Genomic DNA, 21,837 nt, shown 5'->3' with positions numbered 1-21,837 from the left:
TATAACAAAATTCCCACAAACCATTCACTTTCTTACTTAGTAGTGTCTTGACATCTCTTATTGTATAATCTAGAAACTACGTATTTAAATTTAATTAAAAATAATGGCATAGTTCTTATTTTCTGAACTATCTCAACCACAAATTAATGAGAATACCTTTAGGATGAGTTACATAGTTCAGGATGATGTTGCATGAAGGGAATTTTATGGCAAATTGTTATTTTTGAAAGAATGATTCAGGCAATTTGGTAAGCTGGGCCACTACCTGCAAAGGTGCTCCCTGCCTGATTGCCCCACACTTACCTGATCAGAGGCCTCTTATCATTTTTTCTCCATCATTCTTTGATTCTTTCCCTTGCTCCAGTAAGGAGGTCACATTTGATTTAGAAACAGAGAGTCCTGCTTACAAGAGGGAAAAAATAGATACTTCAAAATATTATGGTTCCTCCTAGATCCAGACCCAATCTCTTAATATAAAGGCAGAAAAGCTATTACAAGAAAAGCAAAAGCAGAAGGAAATAAGCAAGCCACTTCCCACTTGTACCAATTTTAATTCATTCTCTCAAGAACATGGAGAAGGAATCCAGGTGGGCAATTTAAAGCCCACTCCCTATTTCCTAAAGAGAAAGCAAAGATACCTAAGTTCAGGTTCTAAATTTGCAGGAATAGTAACCTTGGATGAGGTTCCCATAGTTCTCAGTCATTATGTTCCCATATAACTTCTGCTCAGGGTCCAATCAGCCCCTTCCTCCTGAGACAAGTCTGTGGCCACGTCTAAATGTTACAAACCTCTAAAATGATAAATACATTTGGGGCGCCTGGGTGGCTCAGTCGGTTGAGCTTCCGACTTTGGCTCAGGTCACGATCTCACTGTCTGTGAGTTTGAGCCCCGCGTCGGGCTCTGTGCTGACAGCTCAGAGCCTGGAGCCTGCTTCGGATTCTGTGTCTCCCTCTCTCTCTAACCCTCCCCCGCTCATGCTCTGTCTCAAAAATAAAACATTAAAAAAAAAATTAAAATGATAAATACATTTTTGTTCACCAAAGGCCCCCATATGGTGCTAGGAAAATAATGCCAGGCACACCAAAGGAAAGGGAAGATTTGTACCACGGAGTTGTTCTGGTAGAGATTGAGGCTTGGAGAAAATTATCAGGCAGCAGCTATGTATGTCACAAGGAGTAGGAGAGAAAAATGCCAGCCTCTCACTTTGTGAAAGATTTACCCATACATGAAAAAAACAGACTTAAATAAGGCACTTATTCAAGTGCTAAGTTCCATATTATCTATACTAAATGCAAGGTAAGTTCTTAAAAGGAGGCAGACAGATGCTTGAAAGATACACCTTTAACTGGGACATTAAAAAATGGGCAAGGTGTACATGGAGAGTGAAAACATCATCTGATTTATTTTGACAAATAGGTGCTTACAAAAAAGAAATGTTCCTACTGTAAATGGAACAAAAGAGGAAAACTACCTTGGCATTTTCCTGTGACACACCTTATTTACATTTATTTCAGACTAAAACAGGTCTAGTCATATTCAAGGATAAACATGAGTTAGCATAACCTTAAATCTAAATTCTGTCTCACAGTTAAAGCCATAATATATTAAAAATGTTTCAGTAATCATGTATGTTTCAACAAAAGTGCACTACTCTTTGTTAGTGATATCAATATTGTGGTAGTTGCATTTTCACAATCACAAATGTGTGGAAAAAACTCTGCAAGTACTAGATTAATTAACTAGAAAATATTTATTCATAGCTTTTTGAATTTGCTTTAAAGCAAAAATCACCTCACCCCCAAAAAAAGAAGAAAAAAACAAAAACAAAAACAAAAAAAAACCTCCCACAGATTCCCTCCAGTATGACTTCTCAGAACTCTTAAGATTTTGCCACACTCATTACAATGGTAGTTTTCCCCCCAGTATAATTCTGTAGTTTGATATAATGCAGAAAGTCACCCTATATTCAGTTCATTTATAGTGTTGTGTTTTCTCTTTAGAAGAGTATTTTAAAACCTAATAAATAGTGCATGGTACAAAAAACACTCCTGAATCATTGTGTTTGCGTGACTTTGCTTCATTATGAATTTTCTGATGTCCAAGAAAAAGTGCAATCTTACCCACACATTCTGCCCTGTTTGAGCCGACAGATGCAGAATTAGGGCCAATTTCTAATTAAAAGCTTTCTCACATCTATTGGCCACGTATCCTTGTCTGGTAGGAAGTTACAAATGTAGAGTAAGGGAATCTCACCAGATGAAGGCTTCTCAGTATTGACTGATTTCATCTTCTGATATTACAAAAAGAATGCAAAGCCATTAATGGCTTTCCCACATATTCCTAGGTTATTTTTTCTCCAGGATGTTGAATCAAGTATGACCCATTTTTCTTCACATTGAACCTAGGTTATTTTTTCTCCAGGATGTTGAATCAAGTATGACCCATTTTTCTTCACATTGAACATATTCACATAAGGCTTCTTCCCAAGAATCCTTTGAAGTCAAAGTTAAGGCATTAACTGTTTGCTTTTCCTAATCCATATTCTTATGTTTTCTCTATAGCGTGAATTCCTTTGTGTTCAGTAAGGAACGAGTGATAATTAAATGAATTCTCATATTCATAAGGGTTCTCTAGAGTGTGTGTTCTCTGATGTTTGGCAAGGTTTGAGCTCCAGCTGAAGGACTTATTGCAAAACTTACATACATAGGGCTTCTCCCCAGTGTGAGTTATCTGATGTAGAATGAGGGAAAAGCTCCGGCTAAAGGTTTTAGCACATTCAGTACAAGCATAGGGCTTTTCTCCAGTATGAATTTTCATATGTTGCATAAGGGATGCATGCCACGTGAAAACTTTACCGCAGTCATCGCATTCATAGAGCTTTTCTCCAGCATGAATTCTCTGATGTTTAATAAGGAATGAGTGGCATCGGAAGGCTTTCCTACACTCACTACATTCATAGGGGGTTTTGGTAGTATGGATGCTCTGATGCCGAGTAAGGTGTGAAGAACGGCGAAATGCCTTCCCACATTCAATGCATTCGTAAGGTTTCTCTCCGGTATGTGTAATCTGATGGCGAATGAGTTCTGAGCCACTGCTAAAGGCTTTCCCACATTTCCTACATATATACTGTTTCTTTCCTATATGAATTCTCTGATGTCGAGTGAGGTTTGAGGCACGGCTAAAGGCCTTTCCACATTCAGTACATTCATAGGGTTTCTCCCCAGTATGTGTTCTCTGGTGTTCAATGAGGAATGAGAGATAACTGAATGTTTTATTACAGTCCTTACACTCATGGGGTTTCTTTCCAGTATGTATCATCTGATGTTTCACAAGGTTTGAGATCTGGCTAAAGGTTTTGCCACATTCCTTACACACATATGGTTTCTCTCCAGTATGAGTTCTCTGATGTAGCACAAGGGAAAAGCGCCGACTGAAAGTCTTCCCACATTCATGACATCCATGGGGCCTCTCCACGGTATTGATACTCGTGTGCTGAGACAGGGCTTCCTGATGAGACACTGTTCCTTGCCGGATACACCCCTGATTTCCTTGCATCTGAGTATCTTCCTCGAATTTCCAGCCTCCTTTAAAACTGGAATATTCAGGGCCATGGCTTAGAATTCTTCCCACTACCAAACACTGGGGTGAGTCATCTTCATAAATGACATTTTTTTGAGAAAACTCTTTGACCTCACGATTTGGTTCTGAAAATGAAAAAACAAAGCAGTTGTTTCTCTTTTTTTCTGTGTTGAGTAAGATAAAGCCACTCCTCACTTTTTTAATGAGAGATTTTAAAAAAAGGCATCTTGGGGCGCCTGGGTGGCGCAGTCAGTTAAGCGTCCGACTTCAGCCAGGTCACGATCTCGCGGTCCGTGAGTTCGAGCCCCGCGTCAGGCTCTGGGCTGATGGCTCGGAGCCTGGAGCCTGTTTCCGATTCTGTGTCTCCCTCTCTCTGCCCCTCCCCCGTTCATGCTCTGTCTCTCTCCGTCCCAAAAATAAATAAAAAACGTTGAAAAAAAAAATTTTTTTTAAAAGGCATCTTAGTAGTGCATAGCTTTCAGTTTTTGTAGTTCTCGTGGAGACTGAAATCAGAACAGTAAGTCCAGAAATTCAGAACATATCAGAGGAGAGATGTAGGTAAATAACAAGAAAAGCTAAGTAGAAGTAACTGAAGAGGGAGGATAAAACAGAACACGAAGATAAATAATTGGGAAGGATGGGTTTTAGTCCTCAGCTCCACTTAAACTTTATCTGAGGCCAAAATGACTTGAGAAAGACAATTTCATAATGCTGCTAATAAACTACAAATGTTCCTCACGTCCCACAAAGACATCATACTCTGTTTACTTAATGCCTTTGGAACACCTTACAGTAACTTATTCTAAATGACCAAGTAAGTAAAAGGTACCTCTGGCAATGATGGTCTATGACTCTCACTCTCACTCTACTTTCCAAACTGACAGCTGACACTCTACTTTGGTATATAGCAGTGTCTTTCCATCAGATGCTTTTGATAGACAAACACAGGCCCCGATTTTCTCCAGGCTAACTTTATCATTTTGGGGGGGAACAGAAACTACAATATGAATAATATGAAGACTTTTTAAAAAATATATTCACTCATATCCTAATTCTTAGGAAATATGTAGGAGTAAAAGGCCATGATGTATGCAACTTATTCTCAGATGTTTCAAGAAAAAAAGCATATACCAAAGGATAGAACAAACAAGGTAAAATGTCAGCAGTAGGTAAATTTCAGTAACAAGCTTGTGGTTATTCTTTATACTAGTCTTGCAAGCTTTCTGGAAGTTTAACATTACATCCAAAAACACATTAAAAACTTCATTTTCCTCTAAAACACACTTTGACATTTATTTTGCTTGAGGGGGTGCTATCTTTTATCATCACTGACCATAAGCTTCTAGGAAATATAAATAGATCTGTTGCTTTAATACATATCTGAACAAAGGATCAAGATCTATAATTATAGGGTAGGCATGTAAAAATGAAAGATTAGGATACAGGAGAGAGTGAAATAACAGTTAAGAAAATGATCTCAATAAAGCATAAATATTTTTTTTAATGCTTATTTATTTTTGAGAGACAGAGAGAGAGCATAAGCAGCGTGGGACAAAGAGAGAGGGAGACAGAGAATCCGAAACAGGCTCCAGGCTCCGAGCTGTCAGCACAGAGTCCGACACGGGGCTTGAACCTGCGAGATCATGTGCTGAGCTGAAGTCGGATGCTTAATCAACGAAGCCACCCAGGTGCCCCAATAAAGGGAAAATCTTACATTACTTTCCTGACTCCTCTATAAACCAATCTCATATCTACTGAGCACCTCAGTAAGAGCCCTAGGGATATAAACTGAATAATTCTTTTCATGAGCTGAGAAATTAAATAGGGAGATAAAGAGGACACAGAAGAAAACAATTAATGATGTAAGAAAGGAGTAAGTTCATTATATTTAGAGTAAAAATTGTATAAAAGATCAGAAACAACATATAAAAATCACTGCAACAGATAAACAAAGGCTTCATTCAAGAAATTAGTTGGGAACTGAAATATATTATAAGTCAGGTGAACCTAGATATTTCATGATATTAGAAAAAGCCATTGATGTTAACTGCACAGAGTCAGTATATTATCTGCCATATGGTTTCCCAGACCAATGAGAGTCAAAAGCACAACCAAGAAAATTAGGTACAAGACATAAATAGAACGCTAATTATATATTCCTCACCCCCCTCTTCCTTCACTCACCATCACCTCCCCTTCTTCAATCGCCTACTATGCCCACACGCTTTTTGGTAATTCCCAAATGGATCTGCTATAACAAAGCACTCACACTTATTAAAAGCCTAAAGGGATACAAAGATTCATTCTTAATGTAACAAAGGGTTCCTATGAGAAATCGGCACCTAATATGCTCAAAGCAAAAAATTTTAGATGCATTGACTCTCTTCTCATGAAAAAAAAATCCTCTATCACGTTACTTAAGATCATTGAGGAAGTACTTCATGTACTACAATGTTGACAGAAAAAAAAATCCACCAACCTAGAATTGTGTACCCTACAAAATTATACTTCAAAGGTGAAGGAGAAATAAAGATTTTCTGAGACAAAAACTGAGGAGACATACCATCAGTAGACATGCCTTGCAAGATCCAACACCCATTCATTAAAAAAAAAAAAAAAAAAAAAAAGCTCAACAAATTAGGAATAGAGTAGAATTTCCTCAAGCTATAAAGAACACCAAAAAATCTACAGGTAACGTCAGACTTAATGGTGAAAAATCTGAAGCTTTCCTGCTAAATGTGAACACAGGAAGGATGTCCCTTCTCAGCACTGCTTTTCAATGCCATGATGGAATTCTTAGTTAATATAAAAAGACATGAAAAGGGGGTGCCTGGGTGGGTCAGTCAGGCGTCTGACTTCAGCTCAGGTCACGATCTCATGGTTCATGAGTTCAAGCCCCGCGTCAGGCCCTGTACTGACAGCTCAGAGCCTGGACCCTGCTTCCAATCCTGTGTCTCCCTCTCTCTCTGCCCCTCCCTGGCTCATGCTCTGTTGGTCTCTCTCTCTCTCTCTCTAAAATAAACATTAAAAAAAAAAAACGAGGGGAACCTGGGTGGCTCAGTCGGTTGAGCGTCCGACTTCGGCTCAGGTCATGATCTCATGGTTTGTGAGTTCGAGCCCCGCGTCGAGCTCTGTGCTGACAGCTCAGAGCGTGGAGCCTGTTTCAGATTCTGTGTCTCCCTCTCTCTCTGCTCCTCCCCTGCTCGTGCTGTCTCTCTCTCTCTCTCTCAAAAATAAACATTAAAAAAAAAGACATGAAAAGTAAATAAAAGGTATACAGATTGGCAAGGAAGAAATAAAACTTTTTTTTGGCAGATATCAGTATTATCTATGCAGAGATTCTGAGAAAACTTACCAAAAACCTGGAATAAGTAATTATAACAAGGTTGCAGGATACAAAGTCAATGTACAAAAGTCAGTCTTTCCCATATACCAGCAATGAACAAATGCAGTATGAAACTGAGACATTACTATTTGTATTAGCATACCAAAAAAATGAAATACTTAGGTATAAACCCAATAGAACATGTACCAGATTTGTATGAGGAAAACTACAAAACTCTGATGAAAGATATGAAATAAGAAGTAACAGGAGAGACAGAAATATTCCACATTCATAAGAAGCCTCAATATTGTCAAGATGTCAATTCTTACCTGTGGGAAATAAGCTTAGGAATCCCCCGGGCTTACACCAATGGGTTACAAAGGCATAAAGAAGGACAAAGCCATAAGATGCTCACACCCGAGTTTGGGTAATAAGATCAGGACCCCAGAACAGGGAGGTGCAAAGGCACCCCAGAATAGAGAGGGAGGGGCAAGGGCACCCGAGAACAGCGAGGGGGTGCAGAGCCCCCAGAATAGAGAGGGAGGGGAAAAGCTCCCAGAATAGGGAGGTGCAAAGGTACCAATATAGAACAGAGGTATGTGAAATAAACAAGATTAGGCATTCAGGGCAGAAGTGCCCCCCAATTTAGTACTATAGCAGAAAGGAGGGAAGGACCAAGTTAGATAAACAGGTAAATTGGGCTGTAGATGGTACTCTGTGCTGCAGGCAAAGTTGCCCTGAGCGGAGATGGTTAACAAAAGAAAAGGTGCCTTGTCAACCCTGAAATTACTCGCCCTACCTGTCTCATCCCCTAGGCTGAGATAAACAGAGGTGGTGCCCCATGTCCACTGTAAACAACCTTCCGCCCCGCCGCCCGGCGCCAGGATTTTGTTTTGTATTAACCCAAACACCTAACCCCAAATATCTTCAAGACCCCCTTTCCGCCACGTCCATGAGTTAATGTTCACAGATTCATCGTCACTTTGTGCACATCCGTCGCCATGTTACCCTTCTGATCCCAATAAAAACGGGGCAAAGACCCTTATTCGGTGCTCTTGTCTATTCCCAGACATTAGCCATCTCTCACTTTAATCCTGTACCCCGCTCTTTTGCTAGACAAGAGAGAACTTTAGACTTAGGGTCTACAACACTTACCAACCTGATCTACAGACTCAATGAAATCCCAGAAAGCAATTTATAGATCTCAACAAACTTATTCTAAAGTTTATATTGAGAAGCAAAAGACCTAGAATACCTAACAGAGTATTTAAGGGACAGAACAAAGTCGGAGGACTGATACTACCTAACCTGACGACTTACTCTAAACTTATAGTAATGAAGACAGTTTGGTTCTAGAGAAAGACAAGTAGATCAATGGAACAGAGTAGAGAACTCAGAAATAGACCAGAATAATTATAGTCAACTGATCTTTGACAAAGGAGCAAAGACATCTTTTCAACAATGGGTCCTGGAACAAGTATGCATCCATATGCATTAAAATGAATTAAGACACAGACCTTACACTCTTGACCAAAATTAACTCAAAATGGTCATAGACCTAAATGTAATACACAAAACTATAAAACTCCTAGAAGATAACACGGGGAAACCTAGATGACCTTAGATATGGCAATGGCTTTTTAGATACAACAACCAAAAGCATGATCTATGAAAGTAATTGATAAGCTGGATGGACTTCATTAAAATAAAAAACTTATGCTCTGTAAAAACCAGCGTCAAGAGAATGGGAAGACAAGCTGCAAACTGGGATAAAATATGTGCAAAAGACATATCTGTTTAGACCTAGCATCCAAAATATACAAAGAACTCTTAAAACTCAATGAGAAAATGAACGATACAATTTTAAATTGGACAAAAGACCCAAATAGACACTGCACCAAAGAAGATACACAGGTGGCAAGTAAGAATATGGGAAGATATTCGACATCATGTTATGAGAGAATTCTAAATTAAAATGAGATACCAGTACACACTTATTAGAATGGCCAAAATCCAATCCACTAACATCAAATGCTAGCAAAGATGTGAAGCAACGAGAACTATCATTCATTGCTGGTGGGGATGCAAAATGGTAGAACCACTTTGGAAAATAGTTTGGCAGTTTCTTAACCAAACATACTCTCACCACATGATTCAACAATTGCACTCTTTGGTATCTCCCCGAATTAATTCAAAAGTTATATTCACACAAAAGCCTGCATATGAATGTTTATAGCAGTTTTCTTTAAAATTGCCAAAACTTGGAAGCCACCAAGATATCCTTCAGTAGGAGAATGCAAAAGTAAACTGTACTTCATCCAGACAATAGAATGTTATTCGGCACTAAAAAGACACAAACTGTTGACCCATGAAAAGGTATAAAGGAACTTTACATGCACAATGTTGAGTGAAAGAAGCCAATGTGAAAACGCTAACTACTGTATGATTCCAACTATATGACACACTGGAAAAGGCAAAACCATGGAGATAATAAAAAGATCAGTGTTTGCCAGGGGTTGCGGGACGGGGTGGGGGGAGAGGAACACACAGATCGTGAAGGATTTTTAGGAAAGTAAAAGTATTCTGTATGCTACTAAAATGGAGGACACATGTCATTCATTATACATTTGTCAAAACCCTCAGAATACAGGGGTGCCTGGGTGGCTTGGTCGGTTAAGCGTCCGACTTCGGCTCAGGTCATGATCTCATGGTCCGTGAGTTCGAGCCCCACGTCGGGCTCTGTGCTGACAGCTCAGAGCCTGGAGCCTGTTTCAGATTCTGTGTCTCCCTCTCTCTCTGCTCCTCCCCTGTTCATGCTCTGTCTCTCTCTGTCTCAAAAATAAATAAACGTTAAAAAAAAATAATAATTAAAAAAAAAAAAAAACCCTCAGAATACACACACCACCACGAATGAACTCTAATGTGAACTATGGACTTTGTGTGATGATGTGTCAATCTAGGTTCATCAGTTGTAACAAATGTACTATTGTGATATGAGATTGTGGTATGGGATGTCCACAGTGTGAGAAGTTGTGGTGGGGGTGGGGTATATAGGAACTCTTGGTACCTTCCACTTAATTTTGACGTGAACCTAAAACTACTTTTTAAGAAGTTTATTAATTAAAAAAAAGCATTACAGTATTTATAGCAAAGAAAGGTTTAGGGTATTTTTATTGCTACAATAAAGACTGAGGGATATAAATATACAAATTCACTAGCACTCCTGCAGAAAAGCAATATAACTTGTAAAAAAAGAAACTAGGTAAAGCTGCTTAAGAATAAGTTCAACAACATACAGGGAATGCAGGGAGTTTACACGGAAGATTGAAAATTTTAAGAAGCTGTGAAAATAACTCCCATATATGTACTTAGCTCAGTATCAGCATCTGGGAGCTTGTTAAAAATACAAATTTGGGGGGCACCTCGGTTAAGCCAGTTAAGCGTAGGACTCCTGGTTTCGGTTAAGGTCAGGATCTCACGGTTTCGTGAGTTTGAGCCCCACATCAGGCTCTGCACTGGCAGCACAGAGCCTGCTTGGATTCTCTCTCTCCCTCTCTCTCTACCCCTCCCCTACTCGCACTGTCTCTCTCTCTCTCTCTCTCTCTCTCTCAAATAAACTTAAAAAAATGCAAATTCTTGGGGCGCCTGCATGACTCAGTTAGTTAAGCATCTGGCTCTTGATTTCAGCTCAGGTCATGATCTCATGGTTCGTTGAGATTGAGCCCTGTGTCACTGTCCGCGTGGAGCCTGCTTAGGATTCTCTCGGCCTCTCCCCCACTCACGCTCTCTCACGTGCTCCCTCTCTCAAAATAAATTAAAAAAATAAAAAATGCAGATTCTTGGGTTCTACACCAAATGTAATGACTTAGATTTTTCCAGAGTAGGGTCTGAAATATGTGCTTTAAAACTCTCGAAATGACTGAAATTTGAGAAGCACTGTGATCTCTTCAAGCTCCAGAATGATACCCAGTTACCTACTGAACTGATATATTCAAGTATCCCACAAAGCCCCAAAACTCAGTCACAAATTGACAGTCTTTCCTTCCCCTTCACTTTTTTTCCCCCCCAGTAACGCCATGGAGAGTGCCGTCAACTACGTTTCCTCAGGCTTCTTCAGGTCTTTTACCTACTCAATCTCCAGGTCCCTTTGAGTCCACTTCCTTACTTTGTTACCAACCTGCGTTCCTCCGCTCATTCCCTGGACCCCTCCATACTTCATGTGATTACATCTGGCCGAGGTCAAGGCAACACCTCCTAGATGAGAGCTGTTTCCTAGTCTTGCTTCCGACAAACCTGTTTTCCAAAAGTTAGCTAAGATAAAACGCTCGCCTGCCTAAAATCTTTTAATGACTCCCTAACAGGGAGGAGCTCTAGGTTCATTAACATGGCTTGTAAAGCACCTGCACAATCTGACCAATGTTTTCCCTAACCATCCTTAATTCCCACCATTTTCCTCCTTTTACTTTACTCTATACTCCTGTTCAATCTAGACTGAACTTCCTATTCTCATTTTATTAGTATCCTCTTTCTACATGCTATAACTTTGCTTTTTTTTTCCACTTACAAAACACAAGATGAATGGTTCCAGTCGTGTAAAGATGGAATTCGTGCACTCTGACCTGTCTCTCCTACTGCATGTAGGTAAACGCTGTGCACAGAATGCACATCTAAGAGCCCTAAAAAGTAAAGGGTAGCAAGGTGATTAGAGAAGGAAATCAGACCTTAAAGTAACAGTGAACTGGTGGTGAGTTTCTTAGGTTTTTTCCCCCTCCAAATTCTTCACGCTTAAAGCCAAAGGCAGCATGAAACCAGGAACTGGGCAGTAGGTATGAGGAGAAAGAGCTCCCAGAGAAGCCTCTATTTCTGGTCTGAGGAATGGGAAAGAGGGTCTATACTAGTCAGAAATCTTATCTGTTGTCTATTCATTTCCCATTCCTGCCTAACCCCAAGGCATCTAGCAGCAGTGGTGGCCATACAGGCTCTTAAAACTCTACGAAAGGAGTTTTCTCTCTCAGCAGAAAAATCCATGTTCCCAAGAGCACAGGGATCCCACCCACTTTTATTCTTTTTCTCCCTGTCTCCTTGTTACTCAGCTACAGAGGCAGACACAGTTGCAGGAAATACAGAGCAGAGGGGAAACTAAAGGTCTGCCTTTCTACCCAGAAGACTTGAAAGAGGGGGGCCTGGGAGCCAAAACATGTAGGAGAGGTAGCTCAGGAAAGTGCTCCTGTAAAGTTGTGTATGAAATCCTGGGCTCAGGGCGCCTGGGTGGCTCAGTCAGTTAAGCGTCCGACTTCGGCTCAGGTCATGATCTCACAGTCCGTGAGTTCAAGCCCCGCGTCGGGCTCTGTGCTGACAGCTCAGAACCTGGAGCCTGCTTCACATCCTGTGTCTCCCTCTCTCTCTGCCCCCTCCCTGCTCATGCTCTGTCTCTGTCTCAAAAATAAATAAACATTAAAAAAAATTAAAAAAAAAAAGAAAAGAAATCCTGGGCTCATCCCTGAGTTGTACGTGCATGGATCTGACCCTCCATCACATACCAGAAACTGTGAAAACGGAAACAAAGGTAAACAAACCGCGCAAGTTCGGAAAGGCCAGTAGGAGGTGCATATGCAAGACAAGTACAACAGACCCACAAAGCCTTTAAAGACAGGGCTGTCCCGGAGCCACATACATAGGAGAGAGGTCAGAACTGATGGCTTCAAACTTGCTTAAATAAAATTAACATCTCAATGTGATTTAAACAAGGCCCAAAGTCTTAAAATATCAAAATGAATACATTACAATGAAAGTTACAGGACATACAGAGAAACAGAAACGTTTCATTATCCTGCAGGGCAGGACAACCAGCACGCACTTGTGACACATTTATGTATGGACAGTGCACTTAAAAAAAATACCAGGGGCACCTGGTTTGGCTCAGTCAGTTAAGCAACTGACTCTTGATTTTGGCTCAGGTCATGATCTCACAGTCATGGGATCAAGCTCTGCATCGGGCTCAGTGTGGAGGCTGGAGCCTGCTGGCAACTCACCCGCTCTCCCTCTCTCTGTCCCTGCCCCGCAGTGTGTGCTCGCTCACTCACGTTCTCCCCCCCAAAAATTTAAAAACTTATATGAATAAATAATTTAAAAAATACTAGGCAAAACTGTTATTTTGGTATGAAAAATGACATTCTGCTCATGTAGGAAATGTCCCATTTATTCATCGATAGTGAAGTACTGTAGAGTGAAATGTTGAGATGTCTATAATTTACTTTTTTAATTATTAAAAAAAATTTTTTTTAATTTAATTTCTTTTGAAAGAGAGAGAGACAGCATAAGCAGGAAAGGGGCAGAGAGAGAATCCTAAGCAGGCTCCATGCTGACAGCACACAGCCCGATGCAGGGCTCAACCCCACAAACCATGAGGTCATGACCTGAGCCGAAATCAAGAGTCAGATGCTTAACTGACTGAGCACCCAGGCGCCCTGTAATTTACTTTTAAATTATTCAGCAAAAAAAGGGCGCCGTAAGGCAAATACAGTAAAATGTTATCCATTATTAAATCCGTGACTAAGACTGAATAGATATATGCAAGGATAGAAAAAGAGAGATTCACTAAAGAACAGAGAACCCAGAAACATACACAAAAAATGGTATTTAAGTTATGACAAACTGAAGACAACAAAAGGAAAGGACAGACACATCAGTGCTATGAGAACTGGATCTGCTCACAGAAGGGATCAAAACTGATGAGTAACTCACATGACGCACAAGAATAAGCTCAAAATAGGCTATGGACCTAAATGTGAATGGCATAAAGACCAGGCTTTTTAAGAGAAAATACAGGAAGATGTCTTCATTATGACCTCATGGTAAGAAACAGTTTCTTAAACAGTCCAACCATAAAGGGAAAGATTGGTAAATCTGACCACACTAAAATTAAGAATTTCCATTCATCAAAAAAAGTTATTAAGGGGGAAAGTAGGCCACATGTGAGAGAAGATATTTGCAGTGAGTGACAATAATTAGCAAAGAATCTGAATCTGAGATATGTAACGTCTACAAATCGGTAAGAAAAAGGTAAGTCATCCAATACGTGAGCAAAAACCTTCAAGAGGCACTTCACAAATGACGGTATCTAAATATCCCATAAACACACAGAATGGTGCTCAACCACATTAGTAATCAGAGAAATGCAAGTTTATGACAGGCGGGGACACTCACCACTATCGTAACGAGGACACAGAAATGCAAGCTTAAGCCACAAGCTACCACTGCACACTCTTCTGAGAGTTGAATATTACGGAGCCTAACTTTTGGGCATTGGTGAGTTTGGGCAACAAGAGGACCCCACGTACGGTGTTTGTGAGAACGTAAGTCAGTAAAAGCACTTGGAAAACATTTTGGCATTATCTAATAATGTGAAGGAGGGTCACTGTCCTCTGACCTAGTGATTCCAGCCCTAAATATCACCCCAGGAAACCCGTGCCAGGATACAGGGACAATAGTAACACTGCCTGCGACAGCCCTAAAACGCAAACAACCCAAGAAGGCCTCAATAATAGAATAAATGGGGGAAGGCTTAGCTGTACAATGAAACGACCTCTAGGGTAATATGCAAAATGCATAAATCTTAAAAGTACTTTTCAGAAGCAAATCACAACATATACATTATGAACCCCTCTATGTAAAGCTCACAAACATACAAACCTAAACTATAGTGATTACAGACACAAACAGATGACAAAGCTATAAAGAAAACAAAGTAAGTTACTCCCATTAAAGAGAAGGCTGCCTTTGAGTGGGGGCAGGAGTGAGCACTCAGAAAGTTCTTAGGGACCTGGCAGTGTTCTATTTACTGACCCGAGCGGTGGTTACATGGGTGTCTTAGTAATTGGTTAAGCTGCAGATTTATGTTTTATGCATTATTTCTGTGTGATATTTCACCTTTCAAAAATGTACTGGACTGCAGCCAATTAAGCCAACCGTGCTGTCTCCCCACGGGGCCTGGTGTGCAGCCTCCTCAGTCGTATATGCAGCCTGTTGCTTCTATGAGTTGCCTTAGAGGAGGCAGTCCTTTCCAGTGGACCTTCATGTCTGACCTCATGCTATCCCCAATCTGGGCTCCAGACAGGCACGTGGGGGGACCTTTGGAAAGCCCCAGGGCACCATGGCCAGGGTCCGCACAGGCCAAATCATGTCCATCCATACCAAGCTGCAGAATAAGGAGCATGTGATTGGCACCCTACACAGGGCCAAGTGCAAGTTCCCTGCTGCCGGAAGAGCCACATCTCCAAGAGGTGGGGCTCCACTAACTCTAATGCGCATGAATTTGAAGATATGATGACTGAAAAAACAGTTCATCCCAAATAACTATGGGGTCAAATACATCCCTAATCGTGGCCCCCTGGACACATGGCAAGCCCTGCCCCCCACCTTTGTGCCACCAATAAATCCTACTCTGTTTGAAAAAAAAAAAAGGGGAGACAGAGGTACTAGAATGGACACAAAAACTGGACACAAAAACTGGACAAGCTGTATTAAGGTAGCGGAGGGGCACTTCGTCCCTCGGGAGAGCATTAGACTCTCGATCCTTGACGTCATGAGTTCAAGCCCCACACTGGGCACAGAGATGGGTGGAAGCGAGGGAGGGAGGAAGTAGCGGGACTAGCGGCAATTCTTCCCTCCCTTCCCCTGTACACAGTTTTATTGGTTTTATTATTTTTACATGAACAAGAGGACACTGTTCTTCAGCTCATACTTAAATGAAGAACTCTCCCCGCATTTGCTCCACTCATGACTTCAGCCCACATCAGTACCTTCCACACCCTCCTGGAAGTCTGCAGCACGTGCAGTTAACCACCGCTCTCCCGACAGATGGAGCTCAGCGTTCCTGACACCTGCTCCTGCTCCCTCACCAGTCCTTCCAAGCTGCTGCTTCCGGCACACGGAGGCAGTCTCCGGTTATCTCAGTGGAAGGTCAGTGTACCTCCAGGAGAGGTTCGTTTCAGAATCAACGAAAGAACTTACAGAACCCCGCATAAATAAAGAATTTAGGCTCCATAGATCTTCTAGTCTACCCTCCATAGACTCTTCCAGGGCAGGGCACGGCCATTTGTTTTTAAAGAGCTTCACCAGCCATTCTCCTGTCAACTGAAGGTGAAGGTTTTCAGGCACTGCTCAATCTCAGGGCTTCAATTTTTGCTTTTGAGTGTTAAAATTCCCACATCTACATCTCCAACTTGAACTGTTTTCCGTGATCTATTCCAACAGCCTATGCATCTCTCCACTTGGAAATACCACCCTCTACTCACACCAAGCACATCTCCTTACTAATTCAGCACCTACTCTCCAAAACTGATCTCTTTCCTGTCTTTTCTGCTTCTATTACTACTATCCCTATCCAAATCATCTAGGCCTAAACAAACAGGAATTCGTTTTTCCTTACTGCTGAACTGACAATTTGAGGACATCTAATGAAATTATTTACAGACCTATTATATCTCACTAGACTGTAACTTCTTTGGTGGTTATTATACTTTTTTATATTTTCTACTCTCTGTAGCACCTAAGAGAAAGCCTTTTAAATAAACATTAAAGGAATGTGTGAGTGAACGAATAAAGCAATCAGGTAACCAAAAAGCAACGAATCAGTCTTTCCAAGGTGGCTAACTGGAACAGTAGTACACAGAAAAAATATATACCTTTTAACTTAGGCAACAGAAACAGAGGTCAATTTCAAGAAAGACAGGGGGGAGAATTCAAAAAGAATTGAAATCCAGAGCCCACACAGAGCTAACGATGGAAAGAAAGCACACATCTATTTGTAAGAAAGCGGGGAAAGCATAAGATGAGAACTAAAGGCAGACTGGTAAGTGGGTGTGAACGTGGTTCCTTATGGAGCTGTGTGGGCAAGACTTCATAGTCTCCATACCTCTGCTATCTTTAAGGGAAAACTTTCCAACCAACATACAAAAAAGTATTGCATTCTCATTGATTAGTTGGGTTGTTATTAACTTACTCACCTGAAAACAGATCTCTTCTCACACCTCTTTTCTCCAACCAGGGCTCTTTGCCTTGCTCCAATAAGGAAACCACATATGGCTTAGAAATGTTAAGACCTGCTTGCAGAAAAGGAAATAAATTCACAATCAGTCCTTCAGTCCCTAGAAGAGGAGCCATTAAAAGAAATGCCAAGGGTGCCTGGGTGGCTAAGTCAGTTAAGCATCCAACTTCAGCTCAGGTCATGATCTCACAGTTCATGGGTTCGAGCCCAGCGTCAGGCTCTGTGCTGGCAGCTCGGAGCCTGGAACCTGCTTCGGATTGTCTCTCTTTGTCTCTCTCTCTCTCTCTCTCTCTCTCTCTGCCCCTTGCCTGTTCATGCTCACACGCACTCTCTCTCTCTCTCTCAAAAATAAATAAATATTTTTTAAAAATTTTTTTAAAGAAATACCAGATGTAGAAGCACCTGGCTGGCTCAGTTGGTAGGGCATGGAACTCTTGATCTTAGGGTTGTGAGTTTGAGCCCCACACTGCATGTAGAAATTACTTAAAAATAAAATCTTTAGGGGCACCTGGGTGGTTCAGTCGGTTGAGCGGGTGACTTCAGCTCAGGTCATGATCTCATGGTCCGTGAGTTCGAGCCCTGCGTCAGGCTCTGTGCTGACAGCTCAGAGCCTGGAGACTGTTTCAGATTCTGTGTCTCCCTCTCTCTGACCCTCCCCTGTTCATGCTCTGTCTCTCTCTGTCTCAAAAATAAACAAACATTAAAAAAGAATTAAAAATAAATAAAAATAAAAATAAAATAAAATCTTTAGGGGCACCTAGGTGGCTCAGTCAGTTAAGTGTCTGTGTCAGGCTCTGCGCTAACATGGATTGCATGGGATTCTCTCTCCCTCTCTCTCTGCCCTTCCCCTGCTCACTTACTCTCTCTCAAAATAAATAAATGTTAAAAATAAATAAACAAAATTTTTCGAAAAAGAAATATCTACCAGATGTAAACATGAACGCTAAGGATTCAGTGCTTATAATCCATCTTAAAAAGTTAAAAAAGAGGGCCATCTGGTGGCTCAGTCAGTTGAGCGCCCAACTCTTGATTTCAGCTCAGGTCAAGATCCCAGCCTTGTGGGATCAAGCTCCACATTAGGCTCCTTGCTGAACGTGAAGCCTGTTTAAGATTCTCTCCCTCCTTCTCCCTCTGCCCCTCCCCACTCACACACTCCCTCTCCCTCTCTCTCCCTAAAATAATGAATGAATGAATGAATGAATGAATGAAAAAAACAAACAAAAAGAAAACTAACATACCTCCCTTGGGAATATTAAGTCAGAAAACCAAGATTTACAACAGCCGTCCCCAAGTTTAAATTCTGACTTAGAGGAGATAAGAAGGAATACACTTACCCAGTGAAACCAGGTGGCTGTAGTTCTCCAACATCACATGTCTGTACAAATCTCTTTGAGTAGGCTGAAGCCATTCCCACTCCTCCTGGGAGAAGTCTATGGCCACATCTCTGAATGTCACTGACCCCTGAAATGATATACAGATATCTGCACAACCAGCACCCATGCTCCCAAAGGCCCTGATTAGGAGTGAAATGAGTCTCACCATGGAGAGTAGACAGTGTATGCACAGAGTAGCAATGGGGGTTTTCAGAATTCTAATTAGTAAGAGCCTAGCTGTTTTGTTTTATTGCATAATTGGAGAAAAGGAAAAAAATAAATAAAATTTGTCCTGACATAATTTACAATTTTGTGAAAGATAAAGGATTATACACATGAACAACATGGATTTCTGCCTTTTGTTGTTCAAGTTCTTAGAATCTTAGAACACTTAATGAATAACAAAGACAGTCCCTTTGTATTCAGTAGGCAGTGTATATTTTCCTTAATAGCAGCCTATTTTAATGAGATCCAGCAAGAATATCTTCATGGTAACAACCGGCTACAGCAGACAGCAGGAGTACCTTTAAAAAGGGGCATGCACTCAAGTAAAACACGGTTACCGCCATTCCTGAAAAAAGGGCTATGAAACTTACCGGCGATGTAAGCAGTGTCACAGAACAAGGATACGCAGTAAGAAAGACTACCCAAGGAAGACATGTCCCCCATCCCAGAATGGAACCAAAAGCTTTCCCCTCAGGGTTAGGAGTAATAATGTGCCCCCACTTCACGGCCTGCTTTTGCACTGCTTCAGTAACCCACAGAACCATGAGCAGAAATTTTAAAAGGGGTCAAACTAGTAAGAGCTCCAGATGCATGGCAGTTGTATCTTACAGTTAAAAAAAAAAAGGTTTAAGCGATAAAGGTTACTGACTAGTAAAGGAAGCTATTTTCTCAACAACGGAATCTGCAGCACAGATGGAAACTGGACTCCCCAGCAAATTTGGGAGAGCATCTGGATTTGGAGACAGGCATGAGACAATGTATGTAGGGCAGAGAAGTAGAACTAAAAACAGGAACTAAATCAAACAGTTGGCCTTCTTACCCCCACCTCTGTGAAACAACTGCCAGAGATTTTGTTTGCCCCAGCTGAACCCCCCACACCCAGGATGGGTCACGCATCAGAGTCACTTGGGAATGACTGTTGAACTGCACACCCAGAGTTTCTGGTTCAGAAAGTATGGGAAGGGAGCTCATGACTATACGTTTCTAGTAAGTTCTCACATGATGCTGATACTGCTGGTCCAGGAATTCCACTTTGAGACCACTGACACAGGTGCTGAAAGTACATGCTTAATTAGAATATGACTGGGGCAGTCAGGTGGCTCAGCCGGTTAAGGATCTGACTCTCGATTTGGGTTCAGGTCATAATCTCACGGTTCCTGGAATGGAGCCCCACTTCTGACTGCGCTGACAACGAGGAGCCTGCTTGGGATTTCCTCTCTCCCTCTCTCAAAAATAAACAAACTTTAATAGGTACGGCTGAGAAAGGGGTGGCTGGAGCGAGGGACAGAGTAAAGCACTCCTCATTCTAACACTGGGAAAAGGAGGAAGAGGTGACCTAACACACCCGCCCCCTCCCCCGCCGGCTCCCGACCTTCCCCCAGGTCCGAAACCCGCCCACAACCGGACAGCTTCCGTCAACCTTCCCACGTCCCCTCAGGTCCAGGTGCCCGAAGGAGAGGACCAGAGCAGGGCGCTTCCGGAGAAAGCAAGCCTCTGTCCCCCAGTCCTGAAGCACACAGATGCCCTGGAAAGAAAAAAGGAAGCAGCTCACCTGAGACATGGCTCGCGGCGGGACCGAGGAGCGCAGGGGGAAACGACACAGCTGGCAGCGAGAAAAGGCAGCCCTGAGCGCGCGGGCCGTCCCGGAGCGATCAGGCCCCACCGGCTGCGGACTCCCACCGCGGCACAACCACCCACCCACCCTTCCTCGTCACCCAGAGGACCGGGGCCGCCAAAGAGAGTCCCTCCCAGCCACGGTGTGGGATCCGGGGAGCCTAGACCTGACCCGCACCCCGTAACGGGGTCACAGGACGGCGCGTTTCCTCTGCGCCTTTAGCCGGGAGGGGGGGACGAGGCGTTCTCGAGCTGCAGATGGTCTTCGGCCCGGGCCACCTGGAGGAGATCTCGGACAGAGGGGGCTGCTTTAAGTATCTTGGGCCCAAGCGAGCCAGACTTTCGGATCCGCGTCCGGGGAGGGACTCTGCCCGCCACAGCCTCAGGCACCAGACCCCCCGACCAGGCCGGGCCGCGGACGACTACACTTCCCAGGACCCACCGCGGCCGCGGGGCCAGGGCAGAGGCGCTCCCATCACCCACCACCAATGCCCGAACGCCCCGCGCCTGCGCACACAGCGCCAGAGCCCGCGGGCCTCGGAAGGCTACACTGCCGAAGACCTACCGCGGCCTCCCCCGCCACTGCTGAGGCGCTCCCCTCACGCACTACTACTGCCAGGATGCCAGGCACCTGCGTACGCAGCGCCAGAGCCAGGGGGCCTGGGACGACGACACTTCCTAGGACTACACTGTGGCCCACACACTACAACTCCCAGAATGCCCCGAGACCATTCCAAAATCCCGTTGGCCTCAACTACGACTCCCATAATGCCCCACGTCCCGAGCCTGACACCAAGACTCCACCCTCAGACCAGCTACGAAACCCAAACAGACTGCGGGCCCCGAACTTCCGCGACAAACCACCAGCATCGGCAGCTGTAGTAAACGGAATTCCCGCGTGAAGGGCTGAGATTCTAAGAGACTCTCGCGCCAGGACAGCGATGGCTCCCGTTGGCCGAGCCCGGACGCTGCATCCATCGGACGTGACAGGAGAACGCAGCCCCGGGGTGGCCCGGCTCCTCCTCCCAGGTTCTGACCTGCCCCGACGCCCTTCGGAAAGAGGAGCTGGAGTAGCTGAACTGCCAGAACGACCTAGGGGCTCCTTTCCTCCCTACGCCGTGCAGGATGCTGTCGTGGCCGCGTAGGGAAGGTTTTGGGGCGCAAGCCAGACACCGCCCTGCCCTTAAAGAGCTCAGGGCCCCAGGGGGAGGGAGGCGGGAGGAGGAACTAGACACTGAAAGAGTCGGCCCATTGAATCCGGGAGCATTGTTCCAGGTGGAGGGAATAGTTTGTGCAAGACTTAAAGGCAAGAAAAAAATGAAGTCCATTATTTAAAAAAAAAAAAAAAGGAAGGAAGAAGAACTCCATTTGGCTGATGGTTGCAGAGGGAGAGGTTGGGGGGATGGGCAAAATAGGTGGAGAAGTGGGAGTCACAGATTTACAGTTATGGAGGAAGTCATGGGAATAAAAGGTACAATATAGGAAATACAGTCAATGGTACTTTAATAAGGTTGTATGGTGACAGCTACACTTGAACATATAGAGTTGTTGAATCACTGTGTTCTACACTTGAAACTAACATTGTCAATTATACTTTAATTTAAAAAAAAAATTATTTTGTGGGGATGGGGGAAACCTGGGTGGCCCAGTCGGTTAAGTGTGAGATTCTTGA

At 43.0% G+C, this 21,837-nt stretch overlaps 1 protein-coding gene and 1 pseudogene across 7 annotated transcripts; one reads left to right on the top strand and one right to left on the bottom strand.

Moving 5' to 3' along the window:
• Positions 1–1,373: 1,373 nt before the first annotated feature.
• On the bottom strand, positions 1,374–21,281 carry ZNF140 (zinc finger protein 140). 7 transcript variants are annotated; one of them, XM_058691591.1, is made up of 7 exons: positions 21,203–21,281; positions 20,104–20,154; positions 19,201–19,605; positions 18,288–18,414; positions 16,913–17,011; positions 2,464–3,705; positions 1,374–2,402 (listed from the first exon to the last, which is right to left on the bottom strand). In XM_058691591.1, the coding sequence occupies exons 4-6, from the start codon at positions 18,319–18,321 to the stop codon at positions 2,546–2,548; spliced, it is 1,293 nt and encodes a 430-aa protein (XP_058547574.1). In that variant the 5' UTR covers positions 18,322–18,414; positions 19,201–19,605; positions 20,104–20,154; positions 21,203–21,281; the 3' UTR covers positions 1,374–2,402; positions 2,464–2,545. The 7 variants fall into 7 exon arrangements, with proteins under 7 accessions (XP_058547574.1, XP_058547575.1, XP_058547577.1 ...); XM_058691592.1 differs by lacking the exon at positions 21,203–21,281 and having other exon boundaries at positions 19,201–19,281; positions 19,551–19,605; positions 20,104–20,239; XM_058691594.1 differs by lacking the exon at positions 21,203–21,281 and having other exon boundaries at positions 19,551–19,605; positions 20,104–20,233.
• LOC131490665 (small nucleolar RNA SNORA70) lies at positions 14,854–14,963 on the top strand (annotated as a pseudogene).
• Positions 21,282–21,837: the final 556 nt, after the last annotated feature.

Source organism: Neofelis nebulosa, chromosome 11, assembly GCF_028018385.1.
Source record: "Neofelis nebulosa isolate mNeoNeb1 chromosome 11, mNeoNeb1.pri, whole genome shotgun sequence".
Lineage (NCBI taxonomy): Eukaryota > Metazoa > Chordata > Mammalia > Carnivora > Felidae > Neofelis > Neofelis nebulosa.
Note: the sequence above shows the minus strand (reverse complement) of the source record. Positions and strands in the feature narration are given on the sequence as shown.

What these genes read in the sequence shown, in the direction of transcription:
- ZNF140 (XM_058691588.1), bottom strand. Translation starts at nt 18,495, where the DNA reads ATGGTGAGACTCATTTCACTCCTAATCAGGGCCTTTGGGAGCATGGGT. An exon ending in CAGCCACCTGGTTTCACTGG is followed by an intron (nt 17,012 to 18,287) that starts GTAAGTGTATTC and finishes CTTTTCTGCAAG; the next exon opens with CAGGTCTTAACATTTCTAAG. An exon ending in GAGAAGAGATCTGTTTTCAG is followed by an intron (nt 3,706 to 16,912) that starts GTGAGTAAGTTA and finishes TTTCATTTTCAG; the next exon opens with AACCAAATCGTGAGGTCAAA.